This window comes from Dermacentor silvarum, chromosome 1 (genome assembly GCF_013339745.2).
Source record: "Dermacentor silvarum isolate Dsil-2018 chromosome 1, BIME_Dsil_1.4, whole genome shotgun sequence".
Taxonomy (NCBI): domain Eukaryota; kingdom Metazoa; phylum Arthropoda; class Arachnida; order Ixodida; family Ixodidae; genus Dermacentor; species Dermacentor silvarum.
In genome coordinates this window covers 251,988,272-252,007,667 of record NC_051154.1, presented here as the reverse complement: position 1 = coordinate 252,007,667, position 19,396 = coordinate 251,988,272, and the positions used below count along the sequence as shown (strand labels likewise).

At 46.6% G+C, this 19,396-nt stretch overlaps 2 protein-coding genes across 2 annotated transcripts; both read right to left on the bottom strand.

Annotated features, from left to right (window-relative positions):
- Positions 1-2,015: 2,015 nt before the first annotated feature.
- LOC125939735 (uncharacterized) lies at positions 2,016-3,879 on the bottom strand. Its single transcript, XM_049660247.1, has 2 exons — positions 3,687-3,879; positions 2,016-3,321 (listed from the first exon to the last, which is right to left on the bottom strand). Exons 1-2 carry the CDS (start codon positions 3,804-3,806, stop codon positions 2,779-2,781), a joined length of 663 nt encoding a protein of 220 aa, XP_049516204.1. The 5' UTR covers positions 3,807-3,879; the 3' UTR covers positions 2,016-2,778.
- Positions 3,880-3,988: 109 nt separating this feature from the next.
- LOC119439223 (uncharacterized) lies at positions 3,989-7,457 on the bottom strand. Its single transcript, XM_049660759.1, has 4 exons — positions 7,001-7,457; positions 6,546-6,831; positions 4,752-5,123; positions 3,989-4,398 (listed from the first exon to the last, which is right to left on the bottom strand). The coding sequence occupies exons 1-3, from the start codon at positions 7,455-7,457 to the stop codon at positions 5,072-5,074; spliced, it is 795 nt and encodes a 264-aa protein (XP_049516716.1). The 3' UTR covers positions 3,989-4,398; positions 4,752-5,071.
- Positions 7,458-19,396: the final 11,939 nt, after the last annotated feature.

Below are 19,396 nucleotides of genomic sequence, written 5' to 3'. Positions count from 1 at the left end.
CCACGGGGGCGAAATGCGTCCGCTGTGCACGGCCGGGCGGTCTCGGTCCATATTTCTGCGTCATCGCCGTTCGCCTCAACGCTTCGGTAGGCTCCGCTGTTTAATATTTGCCTGAAATTAGACACCACGCATTCGCACAAAGCACCAGTGGTCCCACTTATCACCAGATGCAAACATGTGGGCTGTTGCACCCCCGCTCACCCGTAAGTAAGCGCCAACTCTCCGTTGCGCATAGCGCCAGATTGTTCACCGAGCACAGCTGTTCACTTTCTGTTAAACTGTGGGCAGTATCTTATCCGGAGATCAAAAGTGTGAAATTGTTATTGCAAAAGGCTGCTTCTGTAGAATACTTAATGACAATGAAAAGGAAATTGAGGTGCTCCGTGCGCTTCAGATTTCTCTGCAAAACGATGCCATTTCTGAATGAGATTTAGGTAGGATAAATGCAAGACAAAATTCACTACTAAATGTCTTCGGTGCGGCTTTTAGCAACGGATTAAGGCGAACGTGAAGTGTTAGGACCTGCACAGTTTAGACTAGCTGTATTGTAATTAGGCAATTGCCTTAGCAAGCAGTCTTTTAGAAGCGTCAGTAAGCCCAGCACTTATTCAAGCTGCTCGTGGTTTCGACGCAGAAACGATGAGACTAGGTATTTTGGTTCTTAATGCACAACTATTTACAGGATGTTAAAATGTTGTAATCACCGGTCTTGATATTCTTATCATGGTCGAAAAATTAAAAGAAACTGCTTTATAATTCGATTAAGAAAAGAAATAAAACGTGTTGGTGCAAAAACAACATACAAGCATGATCATTTATTTATCATGTAAAATAAGTGGAGCGAAATACAAACAGCACAAAAGAGGTGTCCGGTCATGAATGTTCCACCATTCACAATGCAAGAAGTTGTTAAAAGCACTGATATAATAAGCATAAAGATATAATAATCTGATATAGTAAGCATAAATAAAAAAACATGAAACGTGAGAGATATGTATTAAGGGGTAGGAAACAAACACCAGCAAACGAATGGCAATAAATGCACAATGCATAAGATTGTTTCTATAAACAAGAAAGTGTAAAGCATAGGCATTTTATAACACATGGCAAAACAACTCTCAAACGAAGACAAGTAGCCACATCACAAATACAGCAATTTAAAAAGAATGGCTGGTTAGAGATACCACCATTCCACTTCTTCAGCTGTTACTTAAACACGCACAGACAACTTGCTCAACAAATAATAATGCAAATATAGCTAACAACAGTGTGCTAATAACCTCCTTACTTATAGCTGCTTATATACTATATATATATATATCGATTCTAGGAATGCAAGAGGAGAGATGTTGGTAGAATTCGCAGAAAGGAATAGGCTCCGAATAATGAACACATTCTTCAGGAAGCGCCGCAACAGGAAGTGGACCTGGAAAAGCCCTAATGGAGAAACAAGGAATGAAATAGATTTCATACTCTCTGCCGATCCAAGCATAGTGCAGAATGTAGAAGTGTTAGATAAGGTAAAGTGCAGTGACCATAGGTTAGTGAGGTCTAGGATTTCTCTCAATTTGAAGAGAGAAAGAGTGAAATTAGTCAGGAGGAAACAGGCCAACCTAGACGCAGAAAGGGTAAAAGCAGACCAATTCAGGCTGGTGCTCGCAAACAAATATGCAGCTTTAGAACAAGAAGATGAAGATAACATAGAGGTAATGAATGAAACCATACTAGGCTGATCTCAGAAGCAGCAATTGAAGTGGGAGGTAAGGCACCAAGGCAACCAGTAGGTAAGCTCTCCCAAGTAACAAAGGACCTAATATAGAAACGACAAAACATGAAAGTGTCCAACTCAAGAGATCAGACAGAATTCGCTGAACTGTCAAAACTGATCAACAAGAAGAAATAAGGGATATTCGAAATTATAACGTGGGAAAGATTGAGGAAGCCGTAAAATATGGACGCAGCAAGAAATCGGTAAGAAGAAAGCTTGGCATAAGACAAGGCAAGATGTATGCACTGAAAGATAAGAATGGTAATATCATCAGCAATTTAGATGACATAGTAAAAGCAGCGGAAGAATTTATACTGACCTGTACAGTTCCCAAAACAGTCAAGGTACTTTCGTTCGAAATAGTGATCAACCGGATATAGACGATATTCTAGTTGACATTAAGCGAAAGAAATGGAGCTGGGCAGGCCATGTAATGCGTAGGATGGATAACCGGTGGACCATTAGGGTTACAGAATGGATACCAAGAGAAGGGAAGCGCAGTCGAGGACGGCAGAAAACCAGATGGGGTGATGAAGTTAGAAAATTCGCAGGCGCAAGTTGGAATACGCTAGCGCAAGACAGGGGTAATTGGAGATCGCAGGGAGAGGCCTTCGTCCTGCACTGGACATAAATATAGGCTGATGATGATGATATACTTAAAAGTACATGCAATTGAAGAATTGTAGCCCATCAATAGCCTAAAGGACAATGGAAAATAAAACAATGCATATTATTCTGTTGTTAACACTTGCATTTAAAGGAATTCTAGTGTTATACATTTCATAGATTGTCGCGGTGAAGGCGCTATTGTTGTGATGTGAACTACGCTACACTAGCATAACACAAATTGAGGTTGCAACAAAGCATGAAACAAATGTGTTTTATCATCAATGCCCTCATCAGACCTTGCAACACCCTTGTTCTCCTTCATCAGCATTGCAATTTTTTGTAAGTGGTCGCCTTTACACGATAATCGTGATTCCTACTGCGCCCCCTTCACTGGTACCCCTTCAACTGGTTGGTTTCCTACCACCCCCTGCTGGACATGAAGCTCGTCCCTTTGCTTGCATCTGCTTGTTTTTTTCTCTTGTGAAAAAATGCAAGCGGGTCTTAAGAAAAAAAAACTGAACTACTTCTGCAGTTGTGCTTACGAAGTGCGATTTGCAGCCAACAGCAGCTGTAGCAGTACGACTGTCCATCAAAACATTCTCCACAATATTCATGTTCACATCAGAACAGGCAGTTTTGTCAACTGTGTACACTTCCAAATGATCTTCCACAATTTGGAGGAGAGCGACTAGCTGGCTGGAGGGCACTTGTAGACTACCTCTGGATTTGGCAAGAATCAGGCCAGTTGCCGCTCGTTCCAAACTTCTCATTGTTCCAACACAGCTCGAGCAGCTCAATGAAGAAAACTTCTTTGCGACATAGCCAGCAAGATAATCCATTATGTATTCTTTTGGAGACTGCTGATGGCGCAGAACTGAAGCCTCCTCCGCGGTTTCTGCAGGTTCCAAGAGGACTTCATCCAGAAGAATAGCCAAAGAGTCAGCCTGAAATGCAAATACCATATTGTTGGTATGCTCAACAGCCCGCACACAATGCTGGAATTTACTGGATGCCTTGTATTGTTATACAGCTTTACGATGACAACCACAACTAAGCTTTATCAAAAATCGGCATGGATTTTCTAAATCAACAGCTGCAAAATCGTCCATTCTTGATGCTGCGTGCATTGCACAGTGCCCTGCCATATATGCGATACCCATACAGCTTAATGTGGCCAGAAATGAAGGGACTTGCACATCATTCTATGCAAAACAAGAACTATGACATGTACATTTAGTTAAGGAACTATAAAGGTCTGCTCGATTTCATTCTGTTCAGTAAGCATTGCTCCAAATATATTGTTGCTCACATGACAGGCAGTAGGCTTTTCTTTGTTGAACACATCTTGCAGCTTGAGGAGCAGTTGCGGAGCATCTCCAGCTACTGAGGATCGCTTGGGCGGCTGCACGAGATTCTTCACAGAAAGCATCCTATATATAAATAGGAATTGCTGGACCGTTGGCTGTCCTCCATCTCCAGCAACATGTCTGACAATGCCAAAAAATCTCCGAAAGAAAAAAAAATGCTTTGTTATTTACCTAGTTGCATGCAGGAAGATGCACTCGTTTACCTCTAATGGGTCCTGTCTAAACTTTCCCACCAATACATAGCGAAAACCTGCTTGAAGAAGGTTCTCAACAAGGGATATAGTACTGAACAGGGTTACTCTTAGAGCCTCGCATGTCGGCTTGCTCAAAAAGCAAATCTGCCTCTGCTTCGGCAGACTTTCTATGTAACTGCAGCAGCTGTCGAGCCATGTGACGCTTTCTTTCAGTGTCTGTAAAGTAATAAAGTCTTTAGCAAGAAATCAGAGGCATGTGTAAGGCCAAAAGCATAATTCTTACAGCAACATGTTCAGCTTCGTTGTACTGCACATGCTCAGGCCTCCGAGAGTTCAAGCAGTCAAATAATTTGTTCATCCTCCTGGTGAATTCACATGTTGCTGCAGACCCATGGAGCTTTTTGCATGCTTCCTGCTCACTGTAGAATTCCATGGCTGTAGCTGTGGATTCACTGAACAACTAGAAATAAGCATTTTTTGTCACATTTCTTTGTGGGTAACGTGCAAAAGCAATTTTTTATGTCCTAATAGTACCTGAACATAAAGTACCTTCTTCTTCTTCTTCTTTCTGGGGTTTTACGTGCCAAAACCAGTTCTGATTATGAGGCACGCCGTAGTGGAGGGCTCCGGATTAATTTTGACCACCTGGGGTTCTTTAACGTGCACTACAACGCAAGCACACGGGCGTTTTTGCATTTCGCCTCCATCGAAATGCGGCCGCCGCGGCCGGGATTCGATCCCGCGATCTCGAGCTCAGCAGCGCAACGCCTTAGCTGACTGAGCTACCGCGGCGGGTAACATAAAGTACCTTACCTGAACAGCAAGTTTGACGCTCATTTTCTGGAAAGCATTTGGGTATATATGTGCCTTTGTGAGCTTTGGCACAGCACGCAGTCCAGATTGCTGCTCTTCGTATTCCAGGAGTTCCGCATAATGATGATGATATACTTCCTGGCCTTGTGGCAGCTGTAGGAAAAAGGAAAAATTACTTCTGATAAAACCTGACGAGCGTGTATCTAACAGGAACGAAAATTATTTCACTTACCAAAAACTTCCCGACTTTCTGCAGGTTGTTCCTAATACACTTAAATATGTGCGGTGGATCAATGACAGTATAAATCATCCTAGAGGGGTCACATGGGTGCTGAAATGACACTCGTTTGTCTCTGATGTCGCCACGAATGCCTGCATAGAAATGTGTGAGACTAATAAAATTAAATCTTCCTGGCTGGCCTCCAGCACAAGTCGTATGTTGTTAAATTCTTACCTAGGGACCTCAAGGCTGACCGATTGGTTGTCGAATTATCACATGTCACTGCATCAATAACCGCTCCAGAATTTGACAAGTGTACAATACACTGCAGTAGAAGCTTTGCAAGTACTGAGCCAGGGGTGGCGCTCGATGCGCAGAAAGTTCCAACAGTTTGTGACCATCCATGCAAAAAGGGTCGAAACAGGAAGAACAACACGTGATCACCATTTTTTTCATGGTCTCCTGGCCTGGTGTGTTCCCCAAAGTCAACTTTTCCAATGATTTTCATGTCAGACTCTCTGACGTGCAGGCTTTTCCTGACACTCATTTCATCGAACATGAGCACACCTGAGAAAAAAAAATTGTAATTTGAATCATTTCAGAAAGGCACAGGTACAACATGCACTTTGGGAGATGCGCTTTCCAACCTCGTCGTTCTTTTTCAGGGGAAGTCAGCAGCTTTTCCTTCAGTATAGTAAATACGTGCGCATCAAAGCCAAAATCAGCTTTCAAGTTCTTCATGTAGCCGTACAGTGTGCGTGGGTTCGGCAGGGGCAGAAAGTTATTTTCTTGAAGATATGTGTACACAGACGTCGACTTAACCTTCAAGAGAAGGCAGTCATACAGCCAGTCTTTCTTATACCTGCTGAGGAATGGGTGCAAATTTCATTCATGACATGCTCAAGCATGCTACCAAGCATAAAAACACACTGCTGTGAACCAAGGCTATCTGTATGCCAAGAGGTGATGTGAACATGCATAATGCATTGTGCATATCATGGAAACCATGTCAACGTGCAGGCAAACATTCTCTAAAATAGAGCAGACCACTATAAATAACACATCTGTGATGCATTGTCAATATGGAACACCGAATAATCAAGCAAATATGTGTGCATGCATTCCCAAGTTCTAACCAAAATGTATAATAGTCCCCAGTGCATAATAACAATCATTCAGTATCTGTTAATAAACATGCTCTAAAGAATAACATTAAGGTGCTGAGAAAGATGGAAACAGCAAGATCACAGTGCTATGATGGTGTGAATAAGCCGCTCCCAGCAGTCAAGAATTCTACATCATTTACCATAGACAAAAATTGTTGCTACATGGTTCAATACTGTGGATTCAATGCAGAATGGGTGGAATCAAGCACAAAAATGAGTCATTTCTGAGTGATCTTGTGCATCGATTTGCATTTGAAAGCGACCAACATTCGTTCAAAACACATCAAATACGTAGCTTCCACTGTCATATGATAGACATGGACGTTCCTCTATGTTCCTAAAATTAGCACACGAAGACCCCACCGCCTTCACGTATACTATATATGTGATGCAGTGCTTCGAACTTACCGCACAGCTCGAGCAGACTTGGCGCTCGCCTTCATCACACACTGATCAATAATCAATTTCTCGCGATCTGAAAGGCTTTGAAGGTTCTGCTGTTGCCGTTTGTACTTGGCAGACTGCACTCGCAATTTGGCAAGTTTTCCTTGGCATTGTTGAAGCTGCTGTTTCGCGGCTCGAAGCTGGCACCTCAACGTCTGCACTTCAGCACAGCTGGTACAGCCAACCACGCGGTCTGTTTGAGAAGCCTTGTCTGTGTGGTGGTCTTCGACCGGGTCACTAAGCGCCAAGTCTGTAAAAAAAAAGAAAGAAAGAAAAATGAAGTTATGTAGCTTGAAATTTTGCAGGCTCTACCGATGCCCGTTGAACTGACGGCAAGAAGTCAGCAATTTGTGGGTGCAATCACAAAGCAAAAATGTAAGCCACACCCGATGGCGCGGACGTAAACAGGACTAACATACCGTCATTCGCTGATGCAGCATCAGTCCAGTCTGAACACGGCGTTGGCGATGATCGGCGCACTTCAACCGTACCCGACGACTCACGTGGTCGTTTGCGTGAGGGTCGAACTGTCGATGAGCGGGACCGAGGTTTGGGCTTCGTGAGGTACGCTGGAAGGCCTTCAAAAATCCTTGGAACGGCGTTAGTCTTCAGCGTCGGCTGCTCTCGCTCCAGGGACACGGCGTCGCCGTTGATGTTGAAATTGTACGCAGTGACGATGTCGGAGGCGTCGAAATGTTTCGCGCACACACGCGTATACTTCGATTCGAAGTTAAAACCGCCACCTTCCTGCCGCGGTATGGCCCGCTTCCATTTCTCGCGCTGTTCCTTGTCAATAGGCAAATGGAACAACGACACCTTTTCGGTCGTGCCCTTGTAGCCGGAACGGCAACCCGGCACGCAACACGTGTTCGGCATCGTTGTCCCACCCCGCCACTTCAACTAAACAGTCCAGCACTCGAAAAATAGCGCAGCACATGCACAGAACGCACCCGATCACTCAGCTCGCCTCGCACAGCGCAAGCGTTTCGGTACGCGAACGATGCCCTCCGGTGCGCAGTGGCGCCGCGTCGCGGCAGCTTTGGGCAGCGTATGAACCTCTCCCATAGCGTGACGGCGGAGTTTCGTGACCAGAAAACATGGAAGGACTCTGCCACTACCAAGTCCTCCCCAGCATTTTCTGGAATTTATCGCGAAGTGCGGCCTCTTCTTCGGGAGTACGAACTATCTTTGGGCGTCCCATGGCTTCGACTGATCGAGCGCCGCCGTGCACACGCTTACATAGCTGTTGCCTAGGTCAGCGCCTGCGCAGATCCAATCGTTATCACGGCGCGTGCGCAGATCTCGGCGCGGCGGCGAAAACCGCGCGCAGTCTCTCCGATCTGCTGCCGAACCGCTGCCGAGGCCACCCGCATTTTCCCGGCGCGAACGCGGGAAACGCGTTCGCTCTCGGCGCATGCGCAGTACACAGGCGGTATAGGTTGCGCCAGGTGTTCTAGCAGCTGCGGCGTCGCTGGTTGCCTTAGCTACGGCGCGGCTGGCTTTCTGTGAAACACCATACTTTTGTAGCGTTAGCTACACTGGCCTAGCCAAGCCCGTTTCGCGCGGCACATCAAGAGCCGTGCTGCGCATGCGCAAGGATCAGTGATGTCACATGGCTTGCGCACCGGAGCCACCGGAGCCGGCACCACAGAACACCCATACAAACTTAGAGAAGGGAAACTGTACCTTCCACAGTGCAACGGAAATAAGCGTAGCGGTGGCGTTGTGAACTAAAGTATGCGACCGAGAGATGGCGGTGGCAGAATCGAAACTAACATCATCATTACGTAGTGAGCAATATGGCCGCTACGGTAGCGGTTCGTAGGGCTGGTCGCGCTGCTCGCTCGCTGGTTTTGGACGTTTTGTTACCGCTTTCGGGGCGGTATTCGTGTGTACTGTACTATAACATGACTACAGATATCTGTATATGTCGCCAGGTGACCGAGAGGCCTCAACTGGCAATAAAACACTTCAAACAAGTAAGCTTACATTGTTTATTGTCAATGGTGAATGAGGCAGTACATGCTCACAATTTTCGTACAGCTCAGGTGGACTTAATGTTGTCCGTCACCGAGTTTACAACATACAGAAACACAAATAACCATCTATTTAATGGAACGCAAAGCTGAAATCGAGCGAAGTTTTCTCATCGTGTTCGGCGTGCCGTAAAGCAGGGCGAACGAAGGTTCAGACAGTGATATGTATGCTGAGCTGCCCTCGTACTTGTATTGCGTACAGTGCTGCTTGACGTTTTACATTCTCTGCGTTCGACGATTTCAGCTAGAGTAAAGAAAGGAACATAAAAAAATGCTCGGCAAAAATGTACTGTCAGCAAGATGAGCTCGAGCTGCAATGTCCCATTGCTCTCGTAGCACGAAGTGTAGGGGGGGGGGGGGGGCGTTATGCTAAATTTTACACCACATATTTTGTGCTCTGGATATTCTTCTGCTGCACATTTAGTGCTCAGGTGAGGTTTCCCGTGCTCGTCCACTGTTGATTAGCTGAATGTTAAGCTGAACTTATTCTGCGAGTACATTTCAAAATCTTTTTGGGAGCACACGGCGCTCAGGTTTGTCATCTGCTGTTTGAAGAGAAACAATATTTGTTTTTAGTGATTTCTCAAGTTTGTGAAGTGTGAAATAGGCTGGCCGGTTGTGTGAGCTTGCCTTTTCTAGATATCTCTTATGGTGCAGTACTAGCCTAGTTATTGATTTCATGCAAACTGTATATGAGCCTCTTGTAGTAAACAAATGTAAAATAATGCGTATTTCCAGATCTAATTCTAATCCTAGCACTTGCCATGTTAACGTTCCCTTAGATTTTGTCATGCCATATAAATATATCGGTGTAAACATTACAAATAACTTAAATTGGACCATTAATATAGAGTGCATCATTAGCAATGCTAATAACATGCTCGGGTACTTATGGCGCAACTTTTCCAAAGCACTGTCTACTTTAGAACTACAGCTTTACAAGACTAATTCGCTCGAAACTTGAATATGCATCTGCAATACGGGATGCCAGTCGCGTTAATCTTATTACTTCACTTGAACTAGTACACAGTAACTCTACTCGTTTCATTATTTCTAATTATAACCGTACCGCAAGTATAACTTCAATGTAAACTAGTCTAGCACTCATTCCACTAGCTAATCGCCGCAGAGTCGGCCATCTTTTGCTATTTCATAAAATTTTTTATCGCACCACACTTCATGACGACTTCATACTGCGGCCTCAGTGCATTTCAAATTGCGTCGATCATCGCAGTAAGGTAGGGATTGATTCATGTAACACGAAGTCTTTCTTTCATGCCCCGTACATCTCAGAAATGTAACCACCAAGTATCGTAGCCATCACAGATAACAAACTTTTTGCAAAACATTAGCTAACATTGTATAATCAGGAGAATCATTATGTTACAAGAACTCACTGCACTTGTTTGTTTTACTCTACTACTTTGTAACCACTCCCCTCTTTAATGCCAGGTGGCCCTGAGGGTACTTTAAACAAAAAATAAAATGAAGAGTGACTGCCAGAGTTTCAGTCAACATGAAGTGTCATTTCCTTAAAATTGCATTAGGCGCTTTTGATCATTTTAAAATTCTTTGCATTTTCATGTAACAAAGTATCGTTGTGAGGGAGCATGTGATACTTCATGGTACTAATGCCCGTCAAATTGATTTGCACAGAGCAGATGACAGAGTTTGTGCATTAGCAAGTAGGAGCTTGCTACATTGTTTCTGTTCTGGTCGTCACGGCTATAATGACTGGAAAAGAAACAAGTTGGGACTCAACATGTTACTTCCCCGATTGTCATAAAACGCCCTTAAAAGCAACTAAGCTTGTATGTCAAATTTCTCATTCCCGCTCGGTACGATACAGAACTGTAGACTGCTGCTTTCCTAACAGGGCTCACACCTCTCTATCTGGTAAACTTCCAAACATTTCATAGTGAGGCACGTAGTTCAAGAGGACCTGTTGTCATTATGGTGACAGTTGAGCATCTTGTGGCTTAGCGTGGGCAGCTTGCAGACCAATAATCTCTCTTTTGTCCGTCTTCCTGAAAAGAGAAATGACAAAGCCATGACACACATGCAAGCAAAAAATGGTGAAACAAAAGTTTGTCCCATAATGAATAAATCACGGTTCTAGTTGAAGTGTTCAAATACATACCCTGTGATGATGCTGGCCCTTGATGTTACTTCCAGTGGTGACACATTCACGGTTGACTTGTACGTTCAGAGACAATAGAGTCCAAAGGGATGAGTCCAAATATGAGCAGCGTCTTGGAGGCTGGAATCGAAAGAAAAAAGAGCCTCAATTACTATGGTGGAAGTGTGCCTGAGTTTGTGATTCATGTATGACAGAGAACAATGCACGAAACGCTCCATGACAGAAAAACACACACACACACACACCAACACTGTTTTGAGTGTGCATTTCTTTCAGTGGTGTCCTTGTGTGGGCTGTGCTTAGTCAAGCCTCGATTAGATGACAATTGTTTCTGCCAGATACTAGTAATAAACACAGTCATTTTATTATGTCTCAAATGCAGTTAATCTAACTGTATCACCGGAAGTACACTTGTCACTAATGTGCAGTGAACTTATCGCGGTGTATCATTTATGCAGAAACAGCCAAAACTTTATTATCTATGCCGTACTCATGTTAGCAATTTTAGCAACTTGGCAAAATAGCAAGAGCCTCGTTTGAATTGCTTTGGAAGGGCAATAACTTTATAATTATTACTATTTTCTACTTTTAAGAAATGACGACAGGAATCTGCTTTATCCGCCTCGCACGCAAAGAAATTCAAAGTTGAAAATGCGAAGCACTGCTTTTTTACTCACCGGCGCACAAGCCCAGGGGCTGCAAGGTTAATCCGCTTTCGTGGGTAGTCTTCAAGCAGACTGTGCTCGGTTCCAGCGATGAATTTTCGTGCTGGCCAGCACTTTCTTTTTCGAGCAACACGTCATTACGCGGCCAGACGCGGCAGATCACAAACGGCGGAAGCCGTGCATGCAGCCGTTATGCTAGTGAAACGCCGCCAGCTGATAAAGTTTACCGTCTTTAAACAACTTCGCTTGGTGGCAGCTATCGAATTTTATACGCATAAACTGGCTGAGATATTACTGATAACTAATTAAAACGAACCTGCGTGATGCTGCTCAACATAAACGACCACCCCGCTCGCAAATACTACCGCCGTACAATTTGAATCGATAAACGGCACGGACTGCAATCGATACCAGTGGGCTGCTGCTGATCACACGTGAGTGAGGCCTCAAAACCTTTATTCAAGTAACAAAGCAAGGAATTTAATAACAGAAGTCAAATAAAAACAATACACTACTTATTTTGTAAACAAATGACACCGTAACTGTGTTTGTCGGTTATTATATGTACATTAATAGATCAAATACTGAGCCCCGTTGAGCGCCCCTAGCAGAAAAAACACAAACTAAAGTATGCGACCAAATTACAGTAGCTCCACTTGCGCGCTTATGCTGGAACGCGCCGCGGTTGATTTTTCGCCCTCTGTGGCCATTTGGTGAACTCGAGAGTTTCCGGGGCCTGCCGGCACCTCTCGCGCACTCCGCCGCCGCCGCGCGCGACTCACCGCCGCCTGTCTGCGCATTCCAGAGTGACGTCGTAGCCGTGGTAGACGCACTGGCGCCGGCGCGCGCTCGCTGTGCAGTCGCCGTCTGACACTGCGCTGGAGCCGCTGCGCTTCTGACTGGCGTTTGTGTGTGTCATTGGAGCAGCAGTAAGCATGACAATCAAGCTAATCCTTGACAATCTAGACAACCAGGAAAGCTAAGAAATCAGCTGAACCTTTGCTAACGCTACGTATATCCTGGCATAGCCGAGCTAAGCCACTGCAACATTTTTTACGGTGAGCTTAAACAGTTTAGCTGTTAAAAAGAAAACCGGAGTAGACACTGTTTAGTATGGGTTGCGGTTTGACGTCACGGGCTCTACTTGCAAACCACGTAACCTTATCTCAGTTCCCTTCCACCCGTGCAATGGGTAGGCCGCGCGCGGTGAGGACTGCGGAAGAACAGCGCGACTACGAACAACACTGTCGTGAACAGAAGCGATAATGTCCGCGGCAACGGCGGGCGGCACGTAATACGGACGAAGATCGTGCCGCAAACGCAAGCGTATGCACCTTTGGTTGGATCACCCCTACCGCCTCCACTCCCATCGTAATTGTGGGTGATTTCAACATAGACGTGTCTCGGTCAGACGGGTAGTGGTTCGTGGCGTTTCTCTTGGAAAGGTTCGGCATTCAATGTTACACAAACATTAGTTTGCCCACGACACGTCTTCGGTCGTGTATAGGCCTCACATACAGCTTCGCTGGTCATCCACCTTCACAGAGTGGAATGGCTTTGAATTTTTTTTTCACACTTTTATTTCATATTAGATTTTAACTGCGCTATGAACAGGGACAAAGGAGGACGAAAAAGACAACACGTGCGCAGACAACACGTGCGCATTTCAGCCTTGTCTTTCTGTCAGTATTGTTTTGAGACTTTAGTTTTTCCGTTGTTGTCTAGTTTTTCAGTTATTTGCTCAGACGTACTGTGGCATAGAAGGACTAAGTCGCGCAAAAACGAGGGCAAAGAGAAAGCATGGCGCCCCGTCCTTTCGATGAGTGTTCTTTATCGTCGTTTTCTCGCACCTTAATCGCTGTTGTCAGCTTGCCGCTCCCCCCAGCCTGGAAGATGTTGTCAGAATAGCCATCACTGCCAGCAGAAATGATGGTGTCATTAGTGTCAGCGCAGGTTTCGGCACCGTTCCACTTTCTAGAGGTTGCGGCTGCAGACGCTTCGAAAGGAAGCGCGGGGCTTCATTTCCAAATAAAACAGGCTGATATTGGTTTTTGCAGAGAAATGAGGAAAAGAGTCGAAACAAATCCCGCATCTTTGGTGGAGCTCTGTGCGGTCCACTGCTGGCCTAGATCTTTGCCCAAGGTGGCAGGTTGACTTGGGGGTTCGTACCAAGTGAGTCGATATAGCGGTGTGCTGGTATTCATAACAACCCAGCTGGGCATCCATAAGAACCCATATTTTGATGGAGTATGTTTGGGTTGGGATAACCCAGAAGAAGTGCTTTTGTTGCGTAATTACTTGCGCTACGACAAGCACGTCTGCTCGCGCCACGAAAGGAACTGCGGGGCGGGGGCATAGGCTATAACTGTGTGACAATGCAAGAAGCGGCTTGCCGAATCTGCATCAAGGTTTGCCTGTGGAAACCATGTGGCATTGCGGGAATCGTCACAAAGTGCTCAGTCACTCTGATTTAACAGCTACCCTCGCTGTCGGCGAGCGTAGGGATCTACGCGATGTTAGGCCAAAGCTTCCGGTGTACTTATTGAGAAAACACTGCGGTATCTATCGTTTACAGAAAACTGAAAGCGTTGGCTGCACGGTCATATTGTCTGTTTGCGCAGACTTACGTTCGAGAGTTTCATCTAACCTTGAGACATAATGTGTGTATGCAGCTCGCTGTTTTGTTCGGCGCTCCGTAATATAGTGGCTGCGACTATGCATCACTTTAACCAGTTGTTATCAGAAAGCTGTGAAATGTTTAAGAACATGAAGATAATTCAGTTCAGTTTATTTTACTTGAACAGTGTTTCTGAGTTCTTCGAAAATGGTGTAGCCAAGGTATTTTCTACCCACGCCTCCTCACACCAACTCTCCCATAACAGAACAGAACCGAAGAGGAGAGCTTTAAAGAAACGACAGCGTGCTTGCTCTGGAAGTAGCTGCATGAACTCCGGGGAGACTTTTATTGAAACTAAAAATAACTCGCCCACGTTTTGCTTCAAGACGCGCCAGCCTTATATCGATAAACGCTGTCGTCCGAAAAGGCTGCCGCTCTCTTCAGGCACTTGACAGCTTCGTACAAGTAGGCGTGTTCCACAACCTTTTTTGTTCGTGTGTTTCATCTAGATAGTACATGTTGCTGCAAGTGTCTACAGGAGCATCCTTATCGTCGCAAGAGTTCTGTGGAGGATCATGGTGTACGTTGCATTTGTAGCCAATCGCTTATCGCTCATAAGAGCTCTGAGACGACAGACGCGGTTAAGGAACGGACGTCGAGCGTCGCGTATGGTGGAAGCGCCGTCTGCAGGAGCCGACTATAAAACATCGGCGTCGTCGCGTATAACTTGATATGTAACAGACGTTGCGTTCAAAGCTGCATCCGTCTTTACCTTCGCAATAAGCCTTTTTGTTTCGCGCTGCCCGCCTCAAAAATCGATGTTAAGTTCAGTGAAAACTGTCACCATGAAGACGTCTCTCGTGGCAGCTTTTCTGTGCTGCGCCGCACTGACGTTGGCTACTGATGGTAGGTGGAAAACCTCTTGATTGCTTTTGGTATACCTGTTTAAGGAATCAATGCCTACATGCAGAACTTTCGGCTTTTTACGTTAAACTCACTTTCCCCCGATTTGTGCACAGGAGTTATAACAACAGGGTCTTACCCGATTACTCCCGGTGGAGGAGAGTTCCAGAGAAGTTAGAAAGTTGTTGGTTGCTGGCAGCTATGCACAACTAAAGCGTTAGATGGTCCCCATGACCACCTTGATTACAAAAATTCTTCAGTCACTCATTGACGCACCCGCTTCCATGACTGTTTTCGGTCTGTTTTTTGCTTTATTGTGAGCTAATGTTTACACCAATCGACGCATAAAGTCACACGGAATCCGTGGATATCAGCATTTTCACGGTGGGTGGACGTTTTCACTGTTTTCAAGACTTTTCTGTGTTGACCACATCGTGTGCGAGTTAAGCCTAAGGGCTAACCTGCATTGGGGCGGCGGCGGCCGCCGTCCATCTCCGCCAAGTAAACTCCGGCCAAAGGCGAACAGCATGTCCATGCAAATACAAGTCTCTGTGGAGGGGGAGGACATCCCCCCCGAGGAATTTGAGTCTGCCGGTTGGTCTACGACCAGCAATCGACGCAAGTCAAGGGCTAAGGCTACTTCTGAGTACGTAGAGGCGAGTACGCCCACGGATAATGGGAAGGCATCGCCTCGCCGATCGCCTACAACGGTAAAGAAGGGGTCATCGAAGCCTCCAGGCTACCGCAGATGCCCAGGGATCACTACCGAGTCGTCGTGAGGCCTAGGAACGTGCTCGTCATGAACAACGTAAGCCAAATCAAGTTCGCTCAAGCCTTGGCCAAGGCGGCAGCGCTCAGCGAAGAAGACGTCGCCGAAGACGTAGTTTGTCCCAATGTAATACAAAACATCGCAGTCATCAGCACTCCGGTGGAAAGAAAAGCCATTGCCTACTCCAAAATCAGCAACATCTTCCTCGGAATCACCAACTACAAGGTGAGCGCCTACACGGCCGCTCCAGACGACACCTGCAAACGGGTGATCAGAGGTGTCGACGTGGACATCAGTCCCGCCCAACTCCAGTCACTCATCGTTCATGGAAGGAATCCCACGGTGCTCCAGGCCAAGCGGATCAAGAACTCCACGACGATTGTGATATTGCTCGACGCTCTCACAGTTCCCAACTACGTCATTTGCGGCACGAGCATGTTTCGATGCACCCTGTTACATCTGCGGATGGGTCGGCCATCGCGCCGACGTTTGCCCTAACCAGGAGAAGGCAGTATGTAGAGGCTGCGGTAAATCATTCCCATCGGAGGGTCACGATTGCAAGCCCGTTTGCAAGCTATGCGGAGGGCCTCATCACACAGCGGACAAGAAATGCCAGCAACGTTTCCAAGTACCGTACATGGTTCGTCACAGGAGAAGAGAAAGGCAGAGAATGGCAATATCTGCCGCCACATTCGGCACGTCACCAGACTATGACGAAATTGAAGACTTCCCACCGCTGGCGAGGACTGGCGAAGCTTCGCTGCAGCACCAGAAGAGTCGCTCCCGCTCGAGGGGCGCTCCAGGATCCAGGGGACGCTCGAGATCCGGAGGAAGATCCCACTCCAGGGCCCCCGTCGTCCGCATCGCCGAGCGAAACGAAAGCCGAGGGACGTGGGCTTCCAAAGTCACAACAGTCAAGACACAACAGCAGCAGCCACAGGTAATGAGGGGCACAAACCCAGAGCAAATCAGGGACGCGTTAGTCGCGCAAGTTCAAAAAGAAAATGCTAGTCTGCGCAGCATGGTGGAACAACTCAGGGCAGAAATTGCGGAACTGAGGAAAGAGAGGGAGACATGTTCCCTCACTCCGCCCGCGCCTTCTCCACTTCCACCCCCAGCAGTCGTTGCTGACGAGGTTACTAACGCGGAGGTTCCTATGGATGCCCAGTCAGACACTAGAGCCACTAAAAAGTGGGCACTTGACAAGCAGGCAAGGAGCGAGGAAGCTGATTTCTGCACTCACTTCAAGGACAGTCTAGCCGAAGTCAAAGACGTGCTCAAGCAATTAACTAAAGCGGTAGCGTCCCTTAACACTAGAATGGCCAAATTGAAGAAGGACGTGGTAAAGATCCAGACGGACAATGCAAAACCACAGATTAGGAGGTTAGTTAAGAGCAAGGTGACCTCCATGGCGACGCCTGGTAATAAATCGCAGGTTAAGGTAGTTGCCATTTCCGGCGATGGCGGCGAAACGTAACGTTGAAAATTTGTCGATCTGGCAGTGGAACTGCTGGGGTTTCCTTCAGAAAAGGGCGGTCCTTCAGCAGTTTTTCAGATCACAGGTCGATAAGCCACAGGTCATTCTATTGCAAGAGACACTCACGGATAGAGTCACCCTTCCAGGGTACACATCTCACGTTGTCAAGAGTGCGGAAGGCAGGGGCATCTGTACACTGGTAGCCAAAAAATACACATTCATAGAACACGATCTACACATGGGGCGCAGCACAATAGAACACTCCGTTGTCGAAATTATTCCAAGTGGTGGCCTTAGAAACAGTTTCTTTCTACTCCACATCTATAGTTCGCCGAGGGGTATACGCATCACCGATTCCATACAATTATTTCTAAAGCGGTCTCCATGGCAAGGAAAAAGAGGGCACCCATCGTGGTGGCCGGGGACTTTAATGCACCACATCATGCGTGGGGTTACCCTCGTACCGAGCCCAAGGGGGCCGACCTCTGGCAAATGGTTTCACATCTCAATCTTACGTTGGTCACGGATCCCGCTTTTCCTACCAGAACAGGCAATTCATGCTCGCGTGATTCCACTCCGGATCTCACTTTTGTGAGCTCCGAGGGGGAAGTTTCGTGGGTTAATCTCGGCATTGATTTGGGCAGTGATCACTGCATACTCAGCACGAGTATCCAATTACAAAGCAAAACCCCCAAAACGTTCACTTTCACGGATTGGGATCTTTTCGTAAAATCAGATAGGAGAGAGTTGGCGACGAAGGCCTGTCCGACTTTGACGGATGGCTATCCCAGGCCATCTGCGACGTCGAAACGGCCACCAAGTCCATCCAAACGAACCTTGTGGTAGACAAAATAGATAGCAAGTTAGCTCATCTCACAGAGGCCAAAGAGTCTCTACTTTCCAGGTGGAAAACCCAAAAACTTAATCGGAGGCTTCGCAAAGGCATGGCGGAATTGAACCGAGAGATTGCCGAATACTGCCAAACGCTAGAGAAACAACATTGGAACGAGGTTTGCAACATGGTGGACGGACAGATGAGAATTGGAGGGAAATGGAACCTCCTCAGGCATTTACTTCATGGGGACAAGTCCAAGTCAAATCAGAGTCGTGCGGTGGACAAGATTCTCCACGCAGAAAGAAATAAAGGTTCCAAAACGGAGATTGCGGACTCGTTGGCCAGGAGGTATTTGCCCTTGGCTGGAGAGCCCGCTACTCCTGCCAGAGATTATCCAAACTATGAGGGAATACCGGCAGCCGAGCTGGACAAACCCGTTCAAGAAGCAGAAGTACGAAATGCGTTGTTCAACGTGAACGGAAGGTCAACTCCAGGACCCGACGGAAGAACGAACAAAATGCTTCGCAATCTCGATGATAATTCGATAAAGATTATCACTGAGGAGGTGAACCGCATTTGGGAGTGGGATCTTCCCTGATAAATGGAAGATAGCCTCAGTAATTCTCATCCCGAAACCAGGCCGCAGCCCAGGGATAGAAAACTTACGGCCCATATCCCTCACATCCTGTCTAGGGAAGGTAGTTGAGCACGTGATCAATGACAGAATCTCTAAACACATCAAGGACGAGGGGTTGTTCCCCAATAACATGTTCGGCTTTAGACCACACCTGTCTACGCAGGACGTCATGCTGCTCATTAGGCACACCGTATTAGAACGGGATACTAGAGACATCAGGGCCGTTCTGGGGCTTGACCTCGAAAAAGCCTTTGACAACGTAACCCACCATCACATTCTGGACTCCATCTCACGCCTCAACCTCGGAGAGAAGTTTCACAGCTTTGTTAGATCCTTCCTTAAAGATTGGAAGGGCACCATCAAACTCGGCGATCTCAAATTAGAGCTTTACGAGCTTGGTACCGTTGGCACGCCACAGGGGTCGGTTGTTTCACCGCTTTTTTTCAATATTGCCATGTGCGAGCTCGCGACCGAGCTAGAACATCTAGGCGACATCCGAAGCGCCATTTACGCTGACGACATCACCGTATGGTGCACTGGAGGTTCGGACGGACAAGTCGAACGATCTCTACAGGAGTCAGTCGACTGCCTTGTTAGTCACATACAGAAAATGGGACTCAAACTCTCGAGGTCCAAATCTGAACTTCTCCTGTATCGCCCAACTAAAAGGGGTACAAAACCGAAAAATTGGAAGCCCTTAGACGAGATCAATATCAGACTACACACGGCAACTGGG